Below are 12,084 nucleotides of genomic sequence, written 5' to 3'. Positions count from 1 at the left end.
GGCCATAAAGCAAGTCCCAGCAAATTCAAAAGAATTAGATCATACCATGCAGCTTCTCAGACCACAAAGGAATGAAGTTGTAAATTAGCAACTCGGGAATCCCTAGAGCACGTGCAAACACATGGAGACTGAATAACATGCTCCTGAATGAACAATGGGTCATAGAAGAAATTAAAAGAGAAATCAAAAATTTTCTGGAAGTAAATGAGGATAAAAGCACAACATACCAAAACCTATGGGATACAGCAAAAGCAGTGTTAAGAGGAAAGTTTATCGGTTTGCTAAGTATTCATGTGATATTGCTATTGTCATCAAGAGATCTAGGACTTGCTCCCTCATTTCTCTATTCTAAGCCCAACTTGTTCTTTCATTTCTCTATTCTCTTCAAGGTAGGAAACTAATTCTATTATAAAGGAATTTGTAGGATGCACAATTTAATCTTTAGACCTTATAAAAGAGATGGCTAACATTTTTCTGTAATAGCATAGCCAAAATAAGAACTTAAATAATAATCTCATAGCTAGATTCACTTCGCCAACAGCGAAGTATACAGTAAGTAGAAAAAACCTCCCTTTCAAACCAAAGGGAAAGAAAGTTTTAAAGTGAGAATATAATTTTCCTCATGGGCATTGTCTACCTTAGAAAAACTACTACAGAACATGCCTGTGACTATAGACTTATAGTTCAGGCCACCGAAGATTAGAGATGGGACTTGGGCACTCCCTTGACTTGCATCCTCTGGTCTGCTTTAACACAAACCAGGAGGAAAAGAAAGCTAGGCATCAGAAGCAATGGATGGCAGGCCTATTACTGGCTGATCTGTACAGTGATCTGCACTCAAGGAGACCCAACAGGCCAGTCCACTGCAGTGGCTTTCAATGTGGTAAGCCTGGGCTTCAGCAGAAGTCAGCTTGTGAAGAGCCCTGGCAGCTCTGCCAAGAGTTGGATCACTGGAAATGGACCTGCCCTGGAATCGAAGGATGCCCAGGTCAGAGCCACAGATCTTATTGGCTCTAAGCTGAAAAGCCCTTCACTCAGCCTGACTTCCAAAGTGACCACTGCAGCTGAGGGTATGGTCAAGTAGGGTCAGCAACATTGCAGGCAGAACTGTACATTTCTTGTTAGAGATGCCACCTGCCTTTACCTGGCCAGCTCTCCTCCCAGGCCAGCCAAGTAATGAAAGTCAACAGAGTGCCTTCCCCTAGGAGGTTCACACCTCCCTTAGGATATACCCCATGTGAAGAGATAGATAGGTCTGGGCCTCTGAACTTACAAGGCCTAAAGCCCACCAGATTATTATCAAGCCCCTTCTATCAGGTTCTATTTGCCTCTCAATCAGAAAACTTAATTGTAGCTTAGACAGCACCTTTCTTAGCTCCTCTAATAATGACTCTGTCCTTTGTTCTAGACCCTGTCTAGCACACTTGGGCCTCATTCCTTTGTAATCATAACCTCTACTCTACCACCAATGGCTCTACTCCCAACCTGTGTGTACTGATGGTCCTCTTCCCCACTTAATGCTGTATAATTGTTCAAACCTGGTAAATGCCACTCTTAGGATCATTGGTTACTATCCTCACTCTGTCTTTTATGACCTTGTCTAAATATGATCAGAGTCGGCAAACTTGGAGGGCTTCCATAGCCTTGGCAACTCATGACGACAGCCTAGGGTGGTTACTGGCACCATAAACTAGAGTGTCAATTTGTTGGGTCAACAACAAGAGCCACTGTGCACTTGCTCCTCATGTGGGATCTCTGTCCTTAATGTGCTGTACATTTTGATTTAATGCTATAACTAGTACTCAAACAGTATGTTTCACTTTGTGTTTCTGTGTGGGTGCAAACTGTTGAAATCTTTATACTAAATTGATCTTCTGTATATAAAGAGAATTGAAAATGAATCCTGATGCAATTGGAAGGGGAGAGGGAGCGGGAGAGGGGAGGGTTGCGGGTGGGAGGGAAGTTATGGGAGGGGGAAGCCATTGTAATCCATAAGCTGTACACTGGAAATTTATATTCATTAAATAAAAGTTAAAAAAATGTAAAAAAAAACCGAGGAAAGTTTATATCAATAGGTGCCTACATCAAGAAATTGGAAAGGCACCAAATAGGTGAGCTTTCAAGTCATCTCAAGGATCTAGAAAATCTGCAGCAAACCAAACCCAAACCCAGTAGAAGAGAAATAATTAAAATCAGAGAAGAAATCAACAGGATTGAATCCAAAAAAAATTACAAAAAATCAGCCAAATGTGGAGCTGGTTTTTTGAAAAAATAAACAAAATTGACACCCCATTGGCACAACTAACTAAAAAAAGAAGAGAAAAGACTCAAATCAATACAATCAGAGATGAAAAAGGAAACGTAACAACAGACACCACAGAAATAAAAAGAATCATCAGAAATTACTATAATTCTCCAATTCTCCTCAAACTATTCAGAGCAACCGAAAAAGAGGGAATCCTCCCAAATTCTTTCTATGAAGCCAGCATCACCTTAATTCCTAAGCCAAAAAAAGATGAAGCATTGAAAGAGAATTACAGACCAATATCCCTGATGAACATAGATGCAAAAATACTCAATAAAATTCTGGCCAATAGAATGCAACATCACTTTAGAAAGATCATCCACCCAGACCAAGTGGGATTTATCCCTGGTATGCAGGGGTGGTTCAATGTTCGCAAAACAATCAACGTGATACACCACATTAACAGACTGCAGAAGAAAAACCATATGATTCTCTCAATAGATGCAGAGAAAGCATTTGATAAAATACAACACCCTTTCATGATGAAAACCCTAAACAAACTGGGTATAGAAGGAACATTCCTCAATACAAGCAAAGCAATACATGAAAAACCCACGGCTAGTACCCTATTGAATGGGAAAAAATATTTGCAAACTATACTACAGATAAAGGGTTGATAACCAGAATCTACAAAGAAATCAAGAAACTCCACAACATCAAAATAAACAACCCACTTAAGAGATGGGCCAAAGACCTCAACAGACATCTTTCCAAAGAGGAAATCCAAATGGCCAACAGACACATGAAAAAATGTTCAAGATCACTAGCAATCAGGAAAATGCAAATCAAAACCACAATGGGGTTTCACCTCACCCCGGTTAGAATGGCTCACATTCAGAAATCTACCAACAATAGATGCTGGAGAGGATGTGGGGAAAAAGGGACACTAACCCACTGTTGGTGGGAATGCAAACTGGTTAAGCCACTATGGAAGTCAGTCTGGAGATTCCTCAGAAACCTGAATATAACCCTACCATACAACCCAGCCATCCCACTCCTTGGAATTTACCCAAAGGAAATTAATTTGGCAATCAAAAAAGCCATCTGCACATTAATGTTTATTGCAGCTCAATTCACAATAGCTAAGACCTGGAACCAACCCAAATGCCCATCAACAGTAGACTGGATAAAGAAATTATGGGACATGTACTCCATAGAATACTATACAGCAGTCAAAAATAATGAAACCCGGTCATTTGCAACGAGATGGAGCAATCTGGAAAGCATCATGCTGAGTGAATTAAGCCAGTCCCAAAGAGACAAATATCATTTGTTTTCCCTGACTGGTGACAACTAACTGAGCACCAAAGGGGAAACCTGTTGAAGTGAAATGGGCACTATGAGAAACAGTGACTTGATCAGCTCTTGTCCTGACTGTTGATGTACAATGTAATACTTTATCCATTTTAGTATTTTTTTTGTTCTAGTGGTTGAACTCTGTAATTAACACACAATTATTCTTAGGTGTTTAAATCTTAACTGAAAAATGACCCCGGTTAAATATAAGAATGAAAAAAGAGAGGGAGGAGATGTACAATTGGGGACATGCTCATTCGGACTTGCCCCAAATGATGGAGTTAGAAATGTGCCAGGGGATTCCAATACAATCCCATCAAGGTGGCATGTACCAATGCCATCTCACTAGTCCAGGTGATCAATTTCAGTTCACAATTGATCACGCTGATAGATCTAAGAGTCAAAGGGATCACACAAACAAGACTAATGTGTGCTAATATTAACTGATAAAATCAAAAAGGGAGAGAAGGATCCAACATGGGAAGCAGGAGACACAGCAGACTCGTAGAATGGCAGATGTCCTAAATAGCACTCTGGCCTCAGAATCAGCCCTTAAGGCATTCGGATCTGGCTGAAGAGCCCATGAGAGTATTTTAGGCATGGAAAGCCAAGACACTCTGGAAAAAAAAAAGAAGAAGACCTAAATGAAGGATCTCAGTGAGTGTGATCCCAGTGGAAAGTACAGGGTCATCAAAAAAGGAGGTACCTTTCTCTGAAGGGAGGAGAGAACTTCCACTTTGACTATGACCCTATCGGAATAAGATCGAAGTCGGCGAACTCTAAATGCTTCCATAGCCTTGGCAACTCATGACTAGAGCTTAGGGAGATTCCTGACGCCATAAACAAGAGTGTTAAGTTGTTAAATCAACATCAAGAGTCACTGTGTACTTACATCCCATGTGGGATCTGTACTTAATGGGTTGTCCAATGTGAAGTAATGATATAGCTAGTACTGAAACAGTATTTTTACACTTTGTGTTTATGTGTGGGTGCAAACTGATGAGATCTTTACTTAGTATATACTGACTCTATCTCCTGTATATAAAGATAATTGAAAATGCAAAAAAAAAAAAAACCCTTGGTGTTAAATTGGAAATTACATAGAAAATTAATGAATTTAAAAAAAAATATCATGTGGGATCTCTGTCATTAATGTGCTGTACACTGTTATTTAATGCTTTAACTAGTACTCCAACAGTATTTTTTCACTTTGTGTTGCTATGCGAAGGCAAACTGTTGAAATCTTTTTATATACTAAACTGATTTTCTGTATATAAAGAGAATTGAAAATGAATCTTGATGTGAATGGAAGGGGAGAGCGAGTGGGAAAGGGGAGGGTTGTGGGTGGGAGGGAGGTTAAAAAAAAATAAAATAAAATGTAATTTAGATCATGTTTCAACTTCTAGACTTCCCATCTTATTCAGAATAAAATCCAAATTCTTCATTATGGCACAAAAAAAAAAAAGAAGGAGATACCTTTCTCTGAAGAGAGGAGAGAAATTCCACTTTGATTATGGCCTTGTCTAAATAAGATCGGAGTTGGCAAACTCAAGAGGCTTCCATAGCCTTAGCAGCTCATGACAAGAGTCTTGAGTGATTACTGATGTCATAAATAAGAGTGTCAATTGTTAAATCAACAACAGGAGTCACTATGCACCTGCTTCCCATGTAGGATCACTGTCCTTAATATGCTGTACTATACAAATTAATGGTAAAACTAGTGTCCAAACAATACGTTATACTTTGTGTGTCTGTGTGGGTGCAAACTGTTGAAATCTTTACTCAGTATATACTAAGTTAATCTCTATATAAAGAGAATTAAAAATGAATCTTAATGAAGAATGGGATGGGAGTTATGGGGGTAGAACCGCTATAATCCAAAAGCTGCACTTTCGAATTTTATACTTATTAAATAAAAGTTTTTCTAAAAAAAAAAACAAATACAGTTTTAGTTTCCTTCTAAAATCTCTGACCATTGTATTTTAATCTTTTGTACTAATGGTGAAATGTCATTGCCATTCCTATGACATATTTCACAATTAATTTAGCTTTCTATATTACCTATATTTAATGTGAAAAAAAGAAAATGAAAGAGTATAATATACATTATTTTGTAGGAAAAAAAAAACGGTTAACTGACAAGGGGGAAAGACGAGATTACAGACTCAGAGAATGTCAAGCGACAAAGAAAGGACGAGTCAAACAGTTCTTACAGAAGGTAATGAAGCAATCTTTTTTTTTAAAAAAAACAGGCAATCAATAAATATTTTGTTGCTGCTCATTATTTATTTATTTTTCCCCAGAAACCTTTTATTTAAGGCATATAAACTTCATTACATAAATACAACTTTAGGAACATAGTGATAGTGGTTCTTCTCACTGTACCCACCCTTCCATCTTACTCCTACCCTTCTTCTTCTGCCCTCTCATTCTTATTTTTTACTAAGATCTATTTTCAATTAAGTTTGTAAACATAAGATTAACTCTATACTAAGTAAAGAATTCAACAAATAGTATGAAAAAAAACTGTTCCTCAACAGTTTTTTGATTTCTCTTTTTTTAAATTTTTTTTTTTTGGACAGGCAGAGTGGACAGTGAGAGAGAGAGAGACAGAGAGAAAGGTCTTCCTTTGCCGTTGGTTCACCCTCCAATGGCTGCCGCAGCCGGTGTGCTGCGGCCAGCACACCGCGCTGATCTGAAGCCAGGAGCCAGGTGCTTCTCCTGGTCTCTCATGTGGGCACAGGGCCCAAGCACTTGGGCCATCCTCCACTGCACTCCCAGGCCATAGCAGAGAGCTGGCCTGGAAGAGGGGCAACCGGGACAGAATCCGGCACCCCAACCAGGACTAGAACCCAGTGTGCCGGCGCCGCAAGGCAGAGGATTAGCCTAGTGAGCCGCGGCACCGGCCTTTTAATTTCTCTTTTGATTTTTTTCAACGACCCACTGTTCATTCAGGAGCATGTTGTTCAGTCTTCGTATGTTTGCATATGTTCTTGAGATTCTTGAGTTGTTGATTTCTGGCTTCATTGCATTGAGGACAGAGAAGATGTATAGTATTTTGATTTTTTTTTTTAATTTGCTGAGACTTGCTTTTGTTTTGTAAAATTTGAAGAATTTATTTCAACTTCATTCATTTATTATATTTCTTGGAATGGGAATATATACATTATTCACCAATAAATGTTTAATGTTTTAAATTTACAATATTATTTTCAGAAACTTGAAAATTAAATGGGAAAAGTATAAAAAATTCTCTGCTCTTAAGATTCAAAATAACACTTTTTACACAACCAAAACCTTTAACCAAAAATCCATAAATGGAACAAAATGGTCACAATTATCTTGATTATTAGCATTGAAAAATATATGCATGGTAGCTTCGGAAACATGGCAGATCAGTAATGGTCCAGTTTTTCCTTCTAAGCACACAAAGCTTTGCTCTTGATAATTTTTTTAAAGATTTATTTATTTTTTACTTGAGAGTCAGAGTTACTCATAGAGAGGAGAGGCAGAGAGAGAGAGAGGTTTTCCATCCGATGGTTCACTCCCCAACTGGCTGCAGCAGCCAGAACTGCGCTGATCTGAAGCCAGGAGCCAGGAGCCTGGAGCTTCCTCCTGGTCTCCCATGTGGGTACAGGGGCCCAAGGACTTGGGCCATCTTCTACTGCTATCCCAGGTCATAGCAAAGAGCTGGATCAGAAGTGGAGCAGCCAGGACTAGAACCAGCGCCCATATGGGATGCCGGCACTTCAGGCCAGGGCATTAACCTGCTGCACCACAGCGGCGGCTTGATCATTATTTTTATTTCACCTTTTCAAACACAGAAATTGCCCCAACTTTCTTTCAAGTTTAAATAAATTTTTGGCATTTAATATTGGTGGTTCTTGCTAGGATTTAAGGATTCCCAACAACAATAATCAGAAAATGACCCACAGTTAAAATTATCCTAAAGGACATACCACCTGAACTGTAGTCTATCATAGAGAAAGTTCTATACACTGGTGAGAAGAATGTGTATTCTGCAACGTATGATGAAAAAGTCTATAGATATCCATTAGGTCCATTTGGTCTATAGTGCTGAGTAACTGTTGTTTCCTTGGTGATTTTCTGTCTGGTTGATCTGTCCATTGCTGAAAGTGGGGTATTGAAGCCCCCATTACTAATGTATGGGAGTCTATGTCTCCCTTTAGATCCATTAACATTTCTATTAAATAGCCAAGTGCCTTGTAATTAGATGTGTATACATTTACTATAATGACATCTTCCTGTTGAACTGATTGCTTAATCATTGCATAGTGCCCTTCTTTATCTCTTTTAACAGTTTTTATGTTAAGTCTACTTTGTCTGATATTAGGATGGCTATCCCAGCTCTTTTTTGGTTTCTGCTAGCATGGAATGTCTTCCATCCTTTCACTTTCAGTCTGTGTGCCTCTTTGTTGGCATGATGTGTTTCTTGTAGGCAGCAAATGTATGGGGTTTTTGTTTGTTTGTTTGTTTTCCATTCAGTCAGTCTGTATCTTTTAACTGGAGAATTGAGGCCATTTACATTCAAGATGATGATTGATGAGTAACAACTTGGCCCTGCCATTTTTCCATAAATATTCCTATTGTTTACTTTGGATTTTCTTTGTACTTTTACTTGAAGATTTTGTACCTTCACTTTCTTTCATAGTGATGACAATGTTTCTGTGTTTCTGTTTGTAGCACATCCTTATGCATGTTTTGTAAGGCTGGATGGATGGTGACAAATTCTTTCAATTTATGTTTATTAAGGAAGGTCTTTACTTCACCTTCATTCATAAATGAGAGCTTTGCAGGGCATAGTATTCTGGGTTGACACTTTTTTTCTCTTAAGACTTGCAATATATCTCTCCATTCTCTCTTAGCCTATAGGATTTCTGATGAGAAGTCAGCTGTGAGTCTAATTGGAGATCCTCTGAAAGTAATCTAAAATGTGCATTTTTCTCATGCACATTTTAGAATCTTTTCTTTATGTTTTACTGTGGAGAGTTTAACTACAATGTGTATGGTGAAAATCTTTTCTGGTCATGTCTATTAGGAATTCTCTGTGCTTCCTGCACTTGGACATCCCTTTCTTTCTCCAAATTTTTTGTAATTATTTTGCTAAAAAGGCCTTCTAATCCATTCTTTCTTTCCATGCCTTCAGGAACTCCTAAGACCCATGTGTTGGGTTGTTTGATAGCATTCCATAGATCTCCAACAGTGTTTTATAGTTTATTTATTTATTTATTTTTGGGTTTGATTAAAATTTCCAGAGACTTGACTTCTAACTCAGATATTCTTTCTTTTGCCTCACCAATTTTGTTGTTAAGGCTTTCCACTACATTTTTTTATTTGTTCTACTGAATTCTTCATTTCTAGTATTTTCATTTTGATTTCTCTTTAAAATCTCAATTTCATGAGAAAATTTTTCTTTTATGTAATGTACAGACTTCTTTAGTTCGTGGATTTGTTCTGATTACTTCTAAGTAATCCTACCATCAATTTTTTGAATTCAGTTTCTGGCATTTCTTCAATCTCTTCATTTTCACATTGTAGTGTTGAAGTGTTGTTGTGTTCCTTTGGGGGCATCATGTTGTCTTCCCGATTCTTTTTTCTTGAATTGCTGCATTCATTTTTAGATATTTGTTGAGATAAATGTTGGTTAATTTTTTTTTCTCTGTGATGGCTTTTATCTTTGGACTATGCCTCTGTGGATTAATGAGTGTCTGCTCTTTCAGTGAGTACCCTGAGGCATGTGCTGAGTGTGGCCAGGGACCTGTGTTCAGTGCTCCAGGGTGAGGGAAGTGTCCAAGGTGACTCCCAAATTGGGCATGGTAAGTCTCCTCTCTCTCTCTCTCTCTCTTTTTTAATCAGAGAGGAGGTTTGTTCAGCTCTGTTGGAGTAGTTTCATGCTCACCTCCTCTCCTCAAAGGAGACCAATGCCTGGATGCTAGCCCCAGTGGGCACAATATTTATCCATGCTGCTACAGGAACCATTCAACGGATCCATGCAGTCCTCCATGTAAGCTTGGATCCTGCAGCAAAGACCCTCACCAGGGAATCAGGGAGCCAGGGAGCCCCAAGCATGTGGAGCTGCCCATAGTGACTGCCCAAAGACCCAGCTACACCATGTGCCCTCACATTCAGCCACAGTATTTTCTCAGTCCCAGTCCCCAAGGCTCTCACACTTACAAGTACCCAGCCTCCTGTCAATTCTCTCAGCCAGACTCAAGCATCTCCCCTCAGTTGGTGGCTAGGCACACTGACATGAGCTGGTGCAGCTGTTATGTATGTCCAAAATGATGCCCACCTACTCTAGGCTAGTTACAAAACACTGGTGCCCAGTAGTCTGGGAGAGAGAAGCATGCCCGCCTCTTTCTCTCTGTAGGTTGGCAGGTACACTCTCCCCCACAGGGTCCCAAGCTACACTCACATCAGGCTCTTCCTGAAGCTCTATTGCCAGTGGCTTGGGCTGCTGCAATCTGGTCTCACCTCACTCTCCATAGCTGGTGCTGAGGCTCTCAGCCGTTGGAGTCCTGAGTTGGACGTATCCACACCTTCCACCTAGATCCACAGTGTCCCTCTAATTTGCATGGAGTTTCCTCGGCCATTTTTTCCCTAGCTCTTCTCTGGGACTGCACTCTCTCTACATTTTAAAAACTATCTTCCCCTAGACTAGAGCAGTAAGCTCTCTCCTTTTTCTGCCATCTTGGTGTCTCTCATGAAGCAGTCTTAAGAAATAAATAATTAAGAGATAAGCAGAAACAAGAAAAAAGTAATATGATAGGATAATTGTGTTAAAATTGATAGCAAATTAAAGATAGAGGGGAGCAGTTAAATTTTGCTAGAAAGATACATAGACAGCATTTTAAAAAGGTAAAACAACCTGAAAATACAGACCTATAATGAAAATGTATCAACTATAATTTCTATACAGTTGTTGTGGTAGCATTAATTATAGTATATGTGCAAAGGCTCTGGAAAATAGTAGGACAATCAAAATATTTATACTACTCCATAAAAGAATAGGTATGACAATGATGTAGGCCTATTATTATTGTCTTTGATATTGGTTTTGTTCATAGTTAGAGAGGGAAGATTGCCAATCCTACATTAGTTTATTTATGAGAAACAAATCTTATTTTTCATGATTTTGAGTAAAGAAATAAAACTTTCTTAAAATGTCTGCATTTAAATTTATATTATGGACTTTTTCTTTTGCCTAGATATGGGTAAGCAAGACACATCTTCATTGACTTATGTGGTAGAGCAAGTTGCAAAACAACAACAATCACAAACCTCAGAAATAGAGAAAAGCAAAAAAATGCTGTTTAATTTGCAGGTAACTTATATAGTCTTTTTAATGCCTTTACTTCAAAATGTTATTAAATTTGTGAGCTATTTAGAATTCAATAAATTAGAAAGTCATTTAGGATATTTACTATTGGAAGTCAATTTCAAATTCATATTTACTCAAAATTTTTCTATTCTGCTTAAGTAAAGTTTATATTAGCATTCTAATTTTATTATACATTTATGCTCCAATACAAGTTTCAAAAATGTCATTGCAACTGTAGTGTAAGCAAATAAACTCAACATAATCACATAAAATTATTTTAAATTCATTTCTATTTGTTAGTTTTTCCTAAAATACAAGCTTGAAAGAAGGATAAGTTCAAAGCCAATGTTTTTGGAGCTATGGCTTCTAAAGTTACTAGTTGTTGGTGAACATTTCAAGTGCCTCCCTCTATGCTCCTTTGCATTAGTTATTTATAGTCCCAATACAGGGAATATGGGAATCATATTTGGTTTTTGAATATGGCATAATTAGATATAACTATACTCTGTAAATCTGACTAAAAGCAGTATTTTACTTGTAATTTGTATAGGTTGTTATCAAATATTTCATAGAAATGAAAATTTACTCTATAGCTAAACTCTAATTCCAAAGGCCAGATTTACTACTTTTTGCTCTGTGATTGAAATTGTGCTTCTGTTTTCTCATTTGTAAAATGCAGTGAATAATAGGACTTGCATGAGGCTTTCATGAGGATTAAATGAATTAACTTATAAATAAATACATGTAAGGTATCCTTGATGGGCTCTGGTAACAGTGTAGGACCTGATTTTGGCATTGACCTTAAGTATTAATACATCAGCAGACATGTGATGACGATAATTATATATGGTAATATGAAGATCTTACAAATACTTGCATTGCAGCACAATTGTAGAAAATAATAAGTAGACTGTAACACAAAAATAATAATGTCTGAGCTTTCTATAAATATGTTTTTATAAAACTTCTGAGTCTTCATATATTATATTGAAGGCTTCCCTTAAGTCCTTATTCTTAAATTACTAAGATCTATTGAAGAGTGAAACAAAGAAACAATTACATGCAGGGTAGCAGTGTCAGCAACAGAGGTATGAATACAACATGTTTCACAGAAGAAGAAATTATCACAGAAGAAGTGATG

The 12,084-nt window shown here is 37.8% G+C and overlaps 1 protein-coding gene across 2 annotated transcripts in view; it reads left to right on the top strand.

Annotated features, from left to right (window-relative positions):
* CCDC122 (coiled-coil domain containing 122) overlaps positions 1-12,084 on the top strand; it is a 48,445-nt gene that overhangs the window by 14,271 nt on the left and 22,090 nt on the right. The window contains exons 1-2 of one of the 2 annotated variants that reach the window (XM_062194142.1): positions 5,734-5,819; positions 10,831-10,946. In XM_062194142.1, the coding sequence (XP_062050126.1) occupies positions 5,774-5,819; positions 10,831-10,946 (162 nt within the window). In that variant the 5' untranslated portion in view covers positions 5,734-5,773. Of the gene's footprint in view, positions 1-5,733; positions 5,820-10,830; positions 10,947-12,084 lie in introns of those variants that run through there. The other variant, XM_062194143.1, reaches the window with a different exon arrangement.

This window comes from Lepus europaeus, chromosome 6, assembly GCF_033115175.1.
Source record: "Lepus europaeus isolate LE1 chromosome 6, mLepTim1.pri, whole genome shotgun sequence".
Classification (NCBI taxonomy): domain Eukaryota; kingdom Metazoa; phylum Chordata; class Mammalia; order Lagomorpha; family Leporidae; genus Lepus; species Lepus europaeus.
Note: the sequence above shows the minus strand (reverse complement) of the source record. Positions and strands in the feature narration are given on the sequence as shown.